General features: G+C 38.7%; 1 protein-coding gene across 1 annotated transcript; it reads left to right on the forward strand.

Moving 5' to 3' along the window:
* Positions 1-5,161: 5,161 nt before the first annotated feature.
* Positions 5,162-16,457, forward strand: abcb9 (ATP-binding cassette, sub-family B (MDR/TAP), member 9). Its single transcript, XM_084729187.1, has 11 exons — positions 5,162-5,931; positions 7,052-7,166; positions 8,932-9,062; positions 9,213-9,418; positions 9,503-9,700; positions 10,727-10,855; positions 10,966-11,154; positions 11,363-11,536; positions 13,445-13,604; positions 15,106-15,242; positions 15,343-16,457. Exons 1-11 carry the CDS (start codon positions 5,265-5,267, stop codon positions 15,667-15,669), a joined length of 2,433 nt encoding a protein of 810 aa, XP_084585313.1. The 5' UTR covers positions 5,162-5,264; the 3' UTR covers positions 15,670-16,457.
* The last annotated feature ends 846 nt before the right edge of the window (positions 16,458-17,303 follow it).

The following is a 17,303-nucleotide window of genomic DNA, read 5'->3' on the forward strand; positions in this document are numbered from 1 at the left end:
TTTTTGTAGCTCTGGTATATAGTCATTACATGATGGGAACTGAGTCCTATTATGTGGAACTTTAAAGGGACAGTTCACCCACAAATGAAAAATATATTTTTTTCCTCTGGCCTGTAGTGTTACTTATCCATCTAGATTTTTAGGAACTCCTTTATTTGTAGTAGAAGAGAAAATAGTCCTTGATGATTATGTGGGTGTTTTTTTTTTTTTTTTTTGGAGGTGACTACCATGTGAAACTACCCGTACAACATATCGTCACTTGTCCTCAGGTGTTTCGGCCTTTTTGTCACAAGACACCCTCAGTCAAGGAAGGCCCAACCCAGGTTGATCAAGTCTGGGTGTGTGTCTCATGGTTGGCTTCTAGGTGGTCACTTAGGAGCACAGCCGGGATCTCTTTTCTTCAGCAACAATGTATGCAGTGCAATTTGCAATTAAAACAATATTACAAAACAGCACAAATCACAAATCAGGAGGAACAGTCACATCCAGGCATCTTCTGTGTGTGATTCAGTCCTGTTTTGCAGACTGTAAATCACAAAGTAGTTTCTACATGAAAACTGCTCACAACAAGGCCTGTAGATTATCTAAAGAAACAGGGTCATGGTCTTTGGAAAGAGACACTGGTTTCAAATGCATGTTTGCAGTTCTTGGAGCCCCACAAGCTGAATACTATCCAGAAAAAAAATCATAGAGATGTTGACTTTCTCTCTAGTCCAGTGTTTCCCAACCCTGGTCCTCAGAGCTCACTGTCCTGCATGTGACAGATTCAAATGATCAGCTCATCATCAAGCCTCTGCAGAAGCCCGACAACAACCTGATCATGTGAATCAGGTGTGTTGGAGCAGGGAGACGTCTAAAACATGCAGGGCAGTGAGCTCTGAGGACCAGGGTTGGGAAACACTGGATTAGAGAGAAAGTCAACATTTCTATGATTTTTTTGATTTGGAGTTGAACTTTCCCTTTAAGTTCAGACATCCTAACAACAGCTGTGATGGGTCACAATCTAGTGGCAGAATGACTGAAGTGCTGTAGGGAGACAAGAGGAAGCTGTTATATGAAGGGATATCATGGAAAACTTTAATAATTTGCATAAAGGTCTTGTAAGGAAGTTACACCATGGCATCACAACACTGAATAAAGACACTACAACCACATGACTTGACTGAAGTCAGACTTCAGTCACAAATTTGAGGACTTCAGACTTGTCTGACTAAATTTGAATAAAAACTTGACTTTGACTTGGTATTTATGACTTGAGACAGATGGGTTTTTTTTAAAAAAAAAACAACAACAAATGTTTGTATTGTCTACACAGACCAGCAGAGGCCACTACAGGAGGCAGCTATAACGGAATGGACAAACCAAACACTGGCTCTAAACGGGTCTTTTTGAGAGTTTTGTGGCCACTGTAGTTTCTCCTGCGCAATTTTAGGAGAGTGAGACAAAGGGTTTGCAATCTGCAAGCTCACCATTAGATGCCATTAAATCCAACAAACTGATCTTAGACAGACATTATGTTGGATGACTGCAAGAAAACACTTCAAGCCATGTCAAATATCAAAGCACCAGGATCAGATGGATTCCCCACAGGATTCTACGAGCACTTTTGGACCACAATTTCACCATTATTCATAGCCCAAACTTCCTGTACTGCTACCTAGCTAATCATTTGCAATACATCATGAAATGTATTCACTCAAATGATCACTAAGACCCATGATTAGAAATTGAACAGTCACAGTGTAACAAACTCTGTCAAAGATTTACCATTTCTCTCAACAGGGGTTAAAAAAAACATAACTGCTATAAGAACACTGTCACTGCAACTCGGAAAGCTTGGTGGAAAATCAGTAAGATCACTGATCACACACTCTCATAATGCAAATACACAACACTTTGGAGCAACACAGACTTTTTAATCAACAAGCAGAACTTCTCTTTCAGTTCATGGAAAACCAAAGGAAAACCCACCTAGAACACCTGTTTGAAAACAATACTATGCCAACACTCCATGAATTCACCCAGAACTTTGATCCACACCTCAAAAATACACTCAGGAAAAACATGGATATCACACATAATAACTTATAGCCACCGTCAGCAGTTAAAAACCCTCTTAAAAAATCAATATCCAGGAAACTGCTGTCAGGATTATATAGGCTCATTTCATCAACCAAAGCCTCCACCACCTGGGAAAATGACTTACTGATTCATACAGATACAACCTGCTGGAAATAAATCTGCAATACCATCTTCTCCATGTCAAGTAACCCCAGATTACAGCTCATTCAGTATAAGACACTGACATTATGATCCCAGCGCACTCTCAACATCACAGACAACAATCTTCACTCAGTGTGGCTCTGTGCACCAACCCAAAACTTTTGGAACGATGTAATAACCCACCTCATCTCTCAAATACTGGACTACAAGATCCCATTTTCCCCCTCCCTCTGCCTCTTAGGAGACCTCACACCCATCAGTCACCTGCACAAACACCACATCGCCACACTCATCACCTTGACCAATGCAAAAAAGACAATATCGCTCAACCATCTCAAAATGCAGACACAAAATAACAACATCACAATGGAACAAATCACAGCATCTAACAATATTCAAACAGGTACTTTTCATGATACCTGGTCTCCCTTTCAGAAAACCCTGAATTTGCCAGTGAACTGAACCTCTTCACGCTCTTAAGTCTCTACATTTTCTTTTACTTGTCTATTTTTATTTTCTATTTTCTTTTATTTATTTACTTATGTTGGTTGTTTTGTTTTATATATATGTATAGCAAATAATATTCATGTCATACATCCAAACTTGTGAAGATTAATTATAAATCCATGGTGTCTGCCTGTTTGTGTCTATTTGGGTCCATTTGTTGGTTTGTCTGTCTCGTCTGTCTCGTCCGTTTCGTCCATCCTGTCCGTCTTGTCCATCTGTCTACCACCCTGTGTTCCTTACTGTCTGTTGGTCATGTCTCTGAGTAACACTATTCACAAGTGGGCGTGGGGGGCTTGGGTGACTGAATCTGTTTTTTGCTTGTTTGTTTGTTTTTGTTTTTCTGCTTACACACTGTCTTGGTTTTGGACTGGTGATGCCTGTCTGTAAATTCATTCATTCAAACTGAATGTAAAAAAACCCCAACAAACTGGACCTTTTAAGCCAGAAACTCTATTTATTTATTTCTAATTTTGTGACAAATTAAATAGACATGCTCATGTTGTCCAATTATTATAACTGGATTACAATTGTACAATTATCACTTAAAAAAAGTCCTCCCATTACACTATAAAGAATCACCAACCAATCTCTCGACATAATTTTGTGTTGTTGATCTACTGATCTTGAACACTCACTAAAGTGCCTGGTGGGAGGAGCCACACCACGCTGTTTACTTCCGCAACAACTGAGATCGAAGAGGTAACACGTAGCAGAGGTATCACTCTGCTCCCTTTTTTGTGCGTTTAAAGAATTGACTATATGCAAATATGTAGTACGTCTGGTAGATAAGCGTGGATGGCAGTTTCAATGTGTTAGTCCGCTGAGAGGGACACGACAGCTGGCTATGTTTGATCCACTAATTGGACAATGTGAAATCTAATTTTCAATATTTCAGGACACTCGGGTAGCTTTTAATATGTGAAAACTGTGAAGGTAAGTGTTCATAAATTTTTAACGTCACTTTTTAACGTAATTTTATATCATTGATGTCAACTACTGTGGTCTTTTCTTTCTTTTTTATTTTAAAACTTCGTATTTGCATATACTGACATAATTTAGTGGCTAGTGTTATAATTAGTTTTCTAATGAATTTAATAATATGACACAGAAGTCAAAACGAAGCCGTCAGTTGCGTGTGCGGGAGTTTGTGCCACATTCTACAGATACCTGCAAAGTGTGTATCATCTTAAGAATAGACGATCTCTAATACCGGTATATCCACTTCAGTGATGCCGCTTTAGCGTCTTACCTAAGTTGCATCAGGGGGTTGTCTTTTAGCAAGTAGGCTCCATATTTATGCTACTGTATAGTTTATTATGAAAAGAGAGAGAGTATAGCTAATTATTTTAATGTTTCCGTGGACAGCTGGCTGACATTTAGGAGTTTAATAACATGGAAGAATTGGAAACCTGACGCAACACAGCTTACCGCTTGCTTATAGCTAACTTAGCTTACATAGCTAGCTAAAATGTAGCGGAGAGCCTGTTATTGGACAATCATTTATAGCGTAGTAGCCGCTCACTTATTATTTGCAGGACGGCATCACATTCGTCCCCTGAACAAGAACCGCAGAAGACCGGAAGTGACAGCCTTCAAAATAAAAGTAAGTGTAAACGAATAATAACCGGAACATTCCTCTTTAGAGAGTAATTTCTGCTAAATTCTAAGTGATAGTGAAATATCAATACTAATACTAATACTGATTTAGGCAGCATGTATTATGTAAGAATGTAAGGTTTGATTTGACTGTTGACCAGATTTTACATCAATTTTCAGTATTACCTGGGACAGCCTAACACTGGTTCTACTCATTTCAATTCAAAAGGGGCTTTATTGGCAGAGGGGACAGATGTTTACATTGCTAAAGCAAGTATGAAATTAGAACAAGAGCCTGTTCAGTATTGCATTTTTGGTTGATTAAAAAATCTGATATTGATTTATCGAACAATATTCTTTATACAGAATATATAGAGCACATGTTTTGCAATTATGTCTTAACTGTGGCTATCAAACAAAAATATGTAGTGAAAGCAGGGTATTTTACATTTTAACAGTAAACTTTATTGTACAAAATGACATCAAGGGTGCTAATTCAATAATTATAACTAACTACAGATACAAAAAACACAAATAGAACAAATCATGTGAACTGATATATATATGTATTCATAAAACATAAAATGCTGCTTGTAAAGCTAAAACATAAAACATTCTGCACTATGTCATGTAAAAAAGTTTTCATATTGGTGCATAATGAATAACATACAGATTCTGGTACTGATATAGACCAGTATAGCTGTCATAGGCCAATATTGGTCCAATATGTTTGGTCCGTCTCTGATGAAAATAAAAGAAAAATGCACATTAACAGAAAAATTGTGATTTTGCTAGCAGTATAACTTAAGCAGTCAAAAGTTTGTATGCACTTTCTTGTTTAAGTGAATGGTAAGGTATGACCAAACTTTTGACTGGTACTGTAACTATAAGTGTTAACTATAAATAATACAAATATTAACTCTGTTTTCATAATCAGGATGGGCATGAAGGTAACTGTGAGCTGCACTGTGTTGTACACCCTGCTGGACGTGGTCATCACCACTGTCTTGTACACACGTGGGTCACACGAGAGCATAACAGAGGACGTCCTGAACTTTAACATTTTCAATTCAACGTTGGACCTCTGGGGCACTGTAGTGCTCAGAGCCTCCCTCCTGCTGGGAGCCTCCATAGGGGTGTCATGGAACAGAGAAGACGGCCCACCAAGGGTCATTAAAGTCACCACCGTCATTACCTTCATCTGTCTGGTCATCATCACCTATGCCCTTGCCAAGCTGCTGATGCTGACCGAGCATGTCTCGCTGACCCAAGAGCCCTGCATCCTGAGCCTGATATGTTGGACTTGTGCCTCCTCTCTGGGTGTCATGCCACTCTGGGGGCAGCTTGGGAAGGAGTCCAAACCAGCGAGGACTCACAACAGCAGCAGTAGCAGTAGTGGAGGTAGAGAGGGCTCCGAGGACACTGAGAAGCTTGTGGGGGCAGCTAGTGAGGAAGAGCAGGAGAGGAAGGAGACAAAGGAGGAGGGAAATCAAGAGAAAGAGAAGACCAGCTCTGGGGCAACACTGGGACGTCTCCTGACCTACTGCAGAAAGGATGGTTGGCTGCTGTCTGTAGCCACCCTCTTCCTCCTCATCTCTGCTGTGTGTGAGTAAACCTTTACATGGTAACATAAACCAGGCCAATCACAGTCTTTGATCTTGTTTGTTACACAGGATTGCATGCTCATGTGAAATAGGTCTACAGTCGACCTATGGCAGTTGTGTTTAAGTGGATCTGAAGGTTATGACTGACTCATTCCAGATTACACAACACTTTGGGCATTGCTTCACTAAAGTACAACCACAGCTAAACTTCAGAGTCGCAATAAAGGAACAAAAGTTTTTTTTCCCCGTATTTTATAACACAGATAAAAATCAGAATTAGATAGACAGACCTTATGCACCTTATCAAATATGCAGTGCATTTATGGGTGTCATGTCTTTCACGACGTTACTCAGTAACTCAGTCGCATAAACCGCTTCAGTGCGGCACTCCAGAAAGTGGACCGAATACCAAAAACACATCAAACATTGATCACCATTTTTCACAATTTTCGGATATTTCGTGGACTAAACAACTCATCGATTAATCAAGAAAATAATAATTAATCAGCAATGAAAATAATGTTAACTGCAGCCCTGTTTCCACTTTAAAATACAGTATACAACCTAACACCTAATGTGGCCTGTACCTCAGTGACATGAAAAACAAGTTGCTCTGTAGACAATAACTTAAATACCTACTACATAACTAATAGAATAACTTAGTGTGCTTATTTTTTCAACAAATCATTTGGCCTATGAAATGTCAGAAAAAGAAGAAACATGTCCATCAAAATATCTCAGAGCTCAAGAGGAGTTTTTTTTTCAGAATTACTTCTTTTCTTCAGATAACATTCCTAAACCCAAAGACATTTAGTTTATTGTCCCATAAGACAAAGAAAAGCAGCAAGTGACAATCTCAGAATTACTTAAACAATCAATTTACCATGAAAACAGTTGACAATGTACTTTTTTAGAATTGATTAAAATTTTAGCTCTAATTTAACCTAATTTTGCTCAGTTTCTGAAGTTATTTTGAAAACAAACATCTTTGTCCAAGTTTTCTTGGATCATTGGTGACGTTTTGGAGAGCACATTACATGTATGAAAAGTCAGTTCCACCAAGAGACAGAAGTATGTTGGACAGCTCTGACCTTCTCTTTCGCTCTCTCTTTAACCTACAGGTGAGGTCTTCATACCGTACTACTATGGGAAAGCAATAGACAGCATTGTGGTTAACAAGAGCATGGAGCATTTTGCCAAGCCTGTGATCACAGTGGGAACACTGGCCTTAGCCAGGTGAGTGTCTACAGGTGGTCTTCTGGTGGTGAGTTCACCAGTGAGTGTGGGTGAATGGATTGCATGTGATGTATGTGAGCAGAGTGATCCTGTGTGAATTTTCAAAAACAAAAATGTAGCCACAAGCAGGTCAATCAGTCAAAATAAAATAACTTGCTTTCAAGAGGCACTGTAATTTAACATCCATAAATATAATGTGACGAAGGTACAAAAGAGTATTTGTGTGGGAAACAGAGAGGAGGGGCTCTCCTTTGAAACAAATTAAATGCCTTTTGTCATGACATGATCTTTTAGAACAAGAAGAGATCTGTTGACTCCCTGAAGGCTTTATTTATAGTTTATTTTAAGGTCTAATGTAACCATAACAAGAAAGGCATTTTAATTGTTCGAAAAGAGTCTTTTTTTTCTTCTTTTTTTTTCTTGAGGGAATCATAGAACTGCCTCTATTAGTCAGTGCGTGCATGATGATTGGAACTGCAGCTTGTCCGCAACCTATCTTGAATTCTACTGGACCGATCAGCCTCACTGTTTTTGTGCACATTCATGAGTGGTTGCTGAAGGATCTCTGTGATTCAGAATATCTTCAGGATATCTTCTATGCCTTTATGTTTTTATGGCCATGGGCATTATGTTTTCAGTTTTCATGTCATCCCTTTCTTGTGAACATGATATCTCAAGAACGACTGGAGGGAATTTCTTCAAACTAGGCACAAATGTTCACTCGGACAAAGGTCAAAGTGACCTCACTAGGCACATTTTTGGCCAAAACTCAAGAACTCATACACTAATTATGGCAAAATTACACACACATATCTGGTAGGATAAAATGATGAGGTGATGATGTTTTATATCCACAAGTCAAAGATCAGCTTCACTGTGACATCATAATGTTCAGCTCTCTATCAGTCCTCCATCCTCCTCTGTAAAAATAGTCTCTAAGTGAAGACCTGGAAATTATTCACAGGAATCACACATGTATAGTGAGAACTTCCATTTTGCAAAAAAAATACTCTTAGTACTCTTTATTAAATTCCTTCAAAGTTACAGGTCAATATAGTGTTAAGTTCATTATTAAATTCCTTCAAAGTCTTCACTACAGACATTATATGAGTCTGGACAGACATGGATATAAACTGTAACTTCACTGGTTGGTGGAGACAAACAGCTGTGAGGCAGTGATTCTACTTTTTGACTACTCTGTTTTATACGAGCATTGACAGCTGACTTCTGACTCTACTTAACTGGCTGCTAGAGGCCACAAGGACAACTTATGTGGGGGTCACGTTCATGTTGGTGGACCTTTGCAAATCTCTGCTGGTTGCATCTGACGGTTGTGGTGGCATTGTAGCAGGTGCTTCACCATCTGTTGCCTAATAGGTATCTGCGCTTTACTGAGTGACCTCTTGATCTAGATGTGTACAGATTTGTCCTTATCACCTCAAACAAAGTCATTCTCAGTCCATAAAGCGCTCCTACCCAAATGTTTTTTGACATTTTGACTTAATTCGTGAAATGCAAAATTAAAAGAATTCTTCCCGCTTTTTTTTTGGCCCTAATACTCTTCTGTACATTGGCATTTGTTTTTGTCAAAGAGTTGTTAACTAGGACTCTAATGTTTTTGTTCATTTTTTGACTCCATTGGTCCAGGAAAGAGCACGTTATGAAATATTTACATATGACAAAGCTAGGATGTCACGTCACATGTGCCAAACCCCCTAGAAATGCCAAACTTAAATGCTTTCTGACACCTTTACCCTCTCCTCAGCTCAGTGGCAGTAGGAGTACGTGGAGGAGTCTTCACCCTGACGTTTGCCAGATTGAACCTCCGGCTCAGGAACCGTCTCTTCAGAGCTCTGATGAGGCAGGAAATTGCCTTCTTTGATGAAAACCATACAGGTGACATAGCTACATTTTCCATCCATCCATCCGTCCACTCGCCCACCCACACCCATCCATCTGTATTGCTGATTTCTTCCTCTGACATGGATCTTCTTCAACAAAAGAGCAGTCCCTTTAATGTTATCACCTGCCTGTATCACCCTGTAGGTGACATCCTTTCACGTCTGTCAGCTGACACCACCCAGGTGAGTGATCTCATCTCCCAGAATGTCAACATCTTCCTGCGGAGCACCATCAAGGGCGTCGGCTACTTCGTCGTCATGTGCGGGTTGTCCTGGAGGCTCACACTGGTGACCGTCATGGGATTCCCTTTCATCGCCCTCATCTCCAAACTTTATGGCGAATATTACAAGGTACAGTGCGTTGGTTTTGTGTCTGTGTTGACCGTTTAATTCTCAGATCAAGTTCAAGTCACGTCTTTGTTTTTTTTCCCCCAGAAATTAACCAAAGAGGTGCAAACAACCCTTGCAGAGGCCAATAAAGTCGCAGAAGAAACCATTTCAGCCATGAGGACGGTACGGAGCTTTGCCAACGAGTCTGGGGAGGCAGATTCCTACTACGCCAAGCTCTTAGTCATGTTCCAGCTCAACAAAAAACAAGCGCTGGCTTATGCTTGCTACATGTGGTCCAGTTGTGTAAGTATCAGCAGTTGAATCATAAAGTGAAGAATTCTGGATTGCACTATTAAAGATGAATTCAATTTAAGATTAGTTTGATTCAGTTTAGAAAAATTAGGTGTAAATTGTGTGAATCCAGAATTAAAATTAAGCAGGGCTCTGTTGCACAGTTAAAAACTATCCTCTGCTGAGCATGTCAAAGTTAACTGATGTAAACCTAAATTAATTAATCGATATGGAGATGCTTGCTTACCTGTTGCTTTCTTTAACTAGCTAAATTGTTAACAAAATGTTACATTGTTTGCTAGCTAGCGAAAAAGTGAACAAAACATTACGTTGTCTGATAGCGAGCTAAAAAGGTAACAAAAAGTTACATTGTTTATTAGTGAACTAAAAAGTTAACAAAGTGTTATATTGTTTACTAGTGAACTAAAATAGCGAACAAAACATTCTATTGTTTGCTAGCAAGCTAAAAAGTTAACAAAACGTGTTATCTTGTGTGCTAGCCAGCTAAAATGTTAAGAAAATGTTATGTTCTTTGCTAGCAATTAGAAAATTAGTCAACCTTGTTAACCTGCTCATGGTGACTCAGCAGAAAAGCTTAAATTTCTTCTCTTTTAATAAAAATAGGGCCAAATAATAGTATAAAAAATGGACAACAGCACAGTAAAAGAAAGAGACTGCCTGCAACTGGCAGGCTTTTTTAACAGATCAACTGGAGTCAAAGAAAAAGGAGATTCATTATAAAACACAATTTAATTGAGTCTGACTCTTAACTTTCTTTGAGGAATTTAATAATTTTGCTCAGTTCATCTCAAAAAGGCAGCCATTTCATAAGTTAAACCTTCTTCATGCTGATAATTTTAGGCTACTATAAAACTGTGTTACAACATAATTTAAATTATTTAAACGATTTAATGTACTTAATGTTTAAAATTTAATGTTTAAAATGAATCCTTGTGGGTGCAATCCAATCTGTTTTCGAAAATGTGATTTATTCATTGACGCCTGTATGTTACAGTAGGTTTTATGTGTGTTTTTCAGGTGTCAGAGCTTGCTTTAGAGGTTGCTGTCCTCTACTATGGTGGCCACCTTGTTGTAAGCGATCAGATGACAAGTGGTGCCTTGATATCTATTTTCATATACATGCTTGAATTGGGAGAATGTCTAGAGGTATGTCTACAGGTCTAGAGGGTCTAGATGTCTTCTATCACGCACGTATGAAAACACAAGACACTTAAAAGTATCCACTCAATCATTGTCACGTATGGTTTATCTTACAGAGTATAGCGTCTGTGTACACGGGCCTCATGCAGGGAGTTGGAGCTGCTGAGAAGGTCTTTGAGTACCTGGACCGGGAACCCAAACACCCAGCTGCTGGCACAGAGGCTCCAGACACATGCACCGGTCTGGTTGAGTTTAAAGACATCACGTTTGCATACCCAACACGCCCTGACATTGATATTCTCAAGGTTTGTTCTGGGGGACTTTTCTACTGCAATATGTTGATTAATTGTGTATAACACTTCCTGAATAAATAAAGGTTGAAAAGACACTATTCAAAAGAGTTGGGGGTTTAGTCACTTCCAATCCACTCACATACCGTTGATACCAGGGTTACACTGGTGTGTTGTATGTATTTGCTACACAAATCACTTCCTGCATTGGTGTGTTTTGCAGGGAGTGTCGTTCACTCTGCGGCCTGGGAAGGTGACTGCCCTCGTGGGACCTTCAGGCAGTGGAAAGAGCTCCTGTGTGAGTCTGCTTGAAAACTTTTATCTACCTCAGCATGGCCAAGTGCTGCTGGATGGAAAGCCGGTGCACACCCTCCAGCACAGCTACCTCCACTCCAAGGTCAGTGTACATCAGTGTGCTTGATAAAGTTCAGCTTTAACGATATGCTAGAAACATGAAGTTTTAGAGGTGCAGTTAGAGTAGCCTTGAGGAAGCAGTTCAGCGTCCTTTTACTGACATCTAGTGGTCAAACAGAAGAACTGTGGAATTTGATAAAGTAGGCCGATATCAGGCACCATGCCAGTACGTTTTCAAGTTGGTGGGATTAATGATATTGTACTTTATAAGTTTTGCCTTTAATTTTTAATGTTTACTCCTAATTTCCAAGGAAACCACTTTGTATTTTGGTTGACTTCTCATTTTAGTGTGTTTGTGTTTGGGGGAGATTGAAAACCGGGGAAGCTGTAAGTTTTGAAATACATTTTTTTGAATTTCCAGTGCTCACGTTCTTGTTATATTATCCAAGAGTGCAGATCTCATTACAACTTAGGAGCAGCGGTCAAAATCAAGGATGTCCTGCTGTCCCAGGGACATTAAAAATAGGACCTCTGAAATTATTACATTAATGTGTCCTTGATTTCATTTGAAAAATGTGAGGTGGCACTGGCACAAGCTTTACAGTACAACACACAGGCACTTGCACATTATCAAGGTGTTCAAAATAAATAGTTTACTATTAAATATGTCTGTGTATGTAAATTTTGATCACCATAAAGGCCTGCTAATCAGAAACAGATTTAGGGGCAGGGAACAAGTAGCAAAACTTCCATGGTGAACCAAAGTGAGTTGAGAAAGTAATGCAAGATATTGAAATGAAATTATTAAATCATATTCATTAGGCAGACTGAAAAACAACTTGGTTGTGGGACCCTTAGGAAAAAAGTTAATTTCAAGCCCTGTTCAGGAGGTGACAGTGGTGTATTGAGAAAGAAATGCAAACTGGTTTCACAAAGATATCAGACTAGTCCAGGCACGTCTAAACTATTCCGCAAAGCAAGCTTTCACTCCAACCAACCAACAGCACATCTGACTCGACTAATCAGCTGTTTGAAGACTGAAATCAGTTTGATGAAATGAGTCGAGCCTGGTGTGCTCCGGCTCAAAGTATGTCTTTGTGAAAACAGCCCCAGGACTTATAAGCTGGGACTGATGGGTGAGGAAGTGGTTTGCTGTCTCTATTTTGACTGACATTTATGTTTATTACACAACATTTTACTACATTCTACATTATTTTATATTGTTTACAAGGTTCATTATTAGAAGGTAATTTAGCTCAATTTGTGTGCATTATAAAGATAAAATGCCCTGTGCTCGTGGCAGTCTTTTTATTGGACAGATTGTTGAACTGAACTCTATTATAAAAGCAGGTGTTTTATGGTAGGGCCTTTTTTTTTTTTTACAGTAAAAATGTTAATTGCAATATCATTAAGACTCATCTGATTTGCTTCGGTCTACAGGAACCATCAGCACACATATGATTTACTCAGTAACATTATTAACCAACCTGTGTTGAAGTGTGAAACACAGACATACATGTATTGAGTGGCTCAGCATTGCAGCTTGTTTTCACCCCACAGCAGGAAATGTGGTTCAGACCATTGAGCAGAATAGATCGGTGGGACATAAACAAACTCTTCAAAAAGTGTTGTGTTTATGTGTGAATTCTTTCCAACTTTCCTACTATGCTTGTTGCACTCTACCTCTTACTGAAGATGCTGATTTCTAACAAATCCTCACCGTCATTTTTAGCAAATGTTGCTCATTTGTGGGACTATTTTCAGGCATGGATTAATACACATTTTGAGCTCTAGTCCGCCCATGTTACTTGTAATGAATGAACGTCTCACCCAGTGCATCAATGTGGCTCTTTGATGTGTTTGTAATAGTTTTTGGACAACAACAGCGGAGTGCATTGTTTCTTCAGGTCTTTCATTCATAAAGCCAATCATTTGTTCTGTTTTTTTGCAGGTGGCTCTTGTGGGCCAGGAGCCTGTGCTGTTTGCCCGGACGGTCCAGGAGAATGTCACCTACGGCCTGAGTGACATCCCCATGGAGGATGTGACGCAGGCTGCCACCAAGGCTAACGCTCATGATTTCATCACCACCCTCCCTAAAGGCTATGAGACAAGTAATTATTATATGTGTTCATTTATAATCATTGAACACCCAGTCAGTGATCATCATACTTGAGAGACAATTTCCAATATTATTGTCAGAGACAGTTTGATTTATGTTTTTTCCTACACTGTAAATACAAACATTGTCCTTTTATGTACATGAGTGCATGCAGGACCTATATAAGTCTAATACATTTACTGTTAGGGTTAGATTGTGCTACATTGCCCCCATACTAGTTTCCTTGCGCTGGTCTGCTGATAGAAATTAGTTTTTCAGCTCAGTGGGATCTTCTCCCAAGTTACTTCTCAATTACTTTGTTTTGAAACATTCTATGTAAATTAAGTTGATATAGATATTTATTCTGCAAAGCTACTCCTCCACTCCCCCTCTACCTATCATAGACCCCTTTTTGTCTTTTTCAGTGCTAAACACAATGGTATAAACAATGTAATAAACATTGTGTTAGGCACTTATTCAAATTTTGAAAGTTTAGAGTGTATAAGGGCTCAGAACATTATAATTGAAGTATATAATGGCCACTCCCATTATCTATCATTTGTCCTAAGTTACTTTTTTCATTAGTTAAGTTTTGAGTTGAGATTGAGATGCAGACTTGGTGCACAATTTAAAAAAAGATACCACTCAAGAATGAATTTTAAAAAATAACCAAAAGTCCCTCCAGATTACCACATTATAGCACCAAGACCCTGAGGAGCACCACAGACAAATTCATGCTGTGATTTGGTATCAAAAACCTTCCAGAGATTTCTGTAAGAATTGTATAAAATTGGCAGTTAGTTGGTAAGAACTTCTATTCTGGAAATTGCTCAGAAACCCCCTTACTGCCAATATACCCAGGAAAGCCATCCACCCTCCGAATGCTCCAGATATCTAGTTTGTGGCTGTAAAGTTTCATGAGGCTGTGATTATCCTAGAGGTCATTTATACAGTGAGGGTAAATTTTTTTAAAATGGTGCCACTAACAGTAAAATGGCTATTATGGGGGCTAACATCATCACACATGAACACACCTGGACTCATTAAATCCACAAGAGTCTCAGCATTTACAATATATGCAATTTCAACACTGTCTAGGATGTCCGTATGCAGAAATATTCAAATAGGATAGAAAAAATAACACATTTACTGCATGGTTTTTGCCTATAACTGCATGGGATTAGCATAAAGTGAGCATGTCTGTAAATGGGAGACTCCTGGGTTCCCAAAGAAAGCATTTTCTTTCAGATGTCTTGAGTTGAGGGGTCAAAGGACCCCTTTGACAGTGACCATGCCACTCTTTCCTTGCCAAAATGTAGCCTATTAATTGGAGTAGATTAATCTAGAAATATCAGTATCAGATTTCAAACTCAGCCATATTCTGCTTATTCTGGTATTTACTGTAAAAAAATAAATATAAAAAGACTTAATGGGTAATTTTTGAAGCTAACCAATTTCTGTACACCATAAAGATGAAGTCATGAAGATGAATTATTGCTTCTTGAATTGTCCAGGTGTTGGAGAGAAAGGCACCCAGTTGTCAGGGGGGCAGAAACAAAGGGTGGCCATTGCAAGAGCTCTCATCCGTAACCCTCGTGTTCTCATCCTGGACGAGGCGACCAGCGCCCTGGACGCAGAGAGTGAGCACATGGTAAGTGAAAATAAATAAATGATTACATGAATGAACGTTTTTTTTGTGTGTTGATTCATCTCAGTGATAGTTTTGTTAATATCTGGTGTTTCCCCCTCAGGTTCAGCAGGCTCTGAACAACATCATGCAGGAGCACACGGTGCTGGTGATCGCCCATCGCCTCAGCACGGTGGAGAAGGCAGACAACATCATCGTGATCGACAAGGGCTGCGTGGCAGAGCAGGGGTCTCACGGTCAGCTGATGGCCAGCGGGGGACTGTACAGCAAGCTGGTGCAGAGGCAGGTCCTAGGCATCGAGACAGGGGAGGAGGTCCTCAACCCGCCCGATAAACCCAGCTGGAAGTCTGGTGGTCGACCGCAGCGGAGACGACAAGGCAGCAGCAGCAGCAGCAGCGCCAGCGAGTCTGAGTGCAGCATGCGCTACTGAGAATGAACTGCAGTGTGTGGAAATGGGATTGGACTGTTGGAAGTGTTCAAGGGTTCATAGCTTTTATTTTCATTTACTGTATATTTGGGAATTCAAACCATATGTACTGTAGAGGATACACAGACCACTCAAAGTATGCCACTGTACTCTAGGATCTTGATGTATTTTAATGTGGAATTTGATCAAATTGTCATGTTCAGCTTCAGATCTACATATAGACAAACTGCATAGCATTTTTAACTTAAAAATTTAGGGTCAGATGCATCAAATCATATCAAAAGATGTATTTATTTTTAAGGCTGCTCAGTTATATCATTTGTACTGTAATATCGTAAGGAATGACTAGAAAGAAAAGACAGATGCCTTTCTTAGTTTAACCGAATGCACTGAAGAGATCTATGATTGTTATGAAGACAAATCAATTAATGACACTAGAGATACAAAATGTAACTGTAAATCAAAGATACTTAGAATGAACACTGCAAAAAATATACTGCGTGTTGGCCTTTATGGAAACAAACATGTTGGATTAATACCAAATGCTGCGTTTAATGTCTCCTCATAAACCCCACTTTCAGATATCAGTCGACATAAACATGGGTTGTGAAACACTGGTAGTACTGTTATGGGTGTTTTCTCCAGTAGCATCTCTTTGCTACAGTATATCACTATTGCCATTTGTTGTTTTGTCATTACATAATGCAGGTAAAATATATATTCTTTTAAATAAGAAGCCCAGTGTGAGGTGAGGGACTTAAATTTATAAAAAATAAAATATTGATCCTTCAGTTGATGTTATGTCTTTTCTGGTTACTATTAGGCCACAAATGCACATTGCACATTGAATGCAGGATATATAAACACAGAGACTTTTACATTTTAATGATAATATGTAATTGTTTTATATGAAATAATACACTTTATTGTCTCCTATATCAATAACTATATATATTATATATATTAATTTATATATTGATTATAACTTTTTCAGTTATAACATCTAACAATATCACATTATAACAATTCACGTTTGACTTAAACTGTTATAATGTCATGTAATAACAGTATGTCATAATAATTTGTCATGTTACAACAATTTAAGTTACAACATCACTTCAATTTCAGTTACCACATAACAATTTAAGTTATTATAATGTGATGTCACAACATAACATTATGCCATCACAATTTAATTTCTAACTTCAAATAAAAATGTTTTATGGTATAACAATAAGTTAATTATGATATGACACTTTTCATATTATAACAAGATTAATAGCATTGTTATAAAAGTTTTATAACAAGACAAGAGTCTTGTTTCCTGCTCATAACGTGATAAATTTGGCTGTAATAATGTTAAAATACCTTGTTTGTTATGAAAATATCTTGTTATAACGTTAAAAACATATTTTTCGAACTTCAAGTTATAATTTATAACGATATATAGCCCAAAGTAAAATTCTGTATGTTATAATGTCAAGAATCATTTGACAGAGTAGGATTTTGTTAAATATTCAGCCAACGCTGTAATTTATTGCTCAACTGACGCCTATTGAGGAGTTCACCGGTGATGGCAGTATTTCTGACAGGCCGTGAAGGCAGCACCGGGCCTGTATCTTCTGTGACTACTTCCT

Source organism: Lutjanus erythropterus, chromosome 10 (assembly GCF_056507025.1).
Source record: "Lutjanus erythropterus isolate fLutEry1 chromosome 10, fLutEry1.hap2, whole genome shotgun sequence".
In the NCBI taxonomy this organism is placed as follows: Eukaryota; Metazoa; Chordata; class Actinopteri; order Lutjaniformes; family Lutjanidae; genus Lutjanus; species Lutjanus erythropterus.

Bases quoted from the DNA above. Each gene is read 5' to 3' on its own strand.
- abcb9 (XM_084729187.1), top strand. From the start codon at position 5,265: ATGGGCATGAAGGTAACTGTGAGCTGCACTGTGTTGTACACCCTGCTG. The intron at 10,856-10,965 runs GTATGTCTACAG...TTTATCTTACAG, and splicing joins AATTGGGAGAATGTCTAGAG to AGTATAGCGTCTGTGTACAC. The intron at 15,243-15,342 runs GTAAGTGAAAAT...TTTCCCCCTCAG, and splicing joins ACGCAGAGAGTGAGCACATG to GTTCAGCAGGCTCTGAACAA.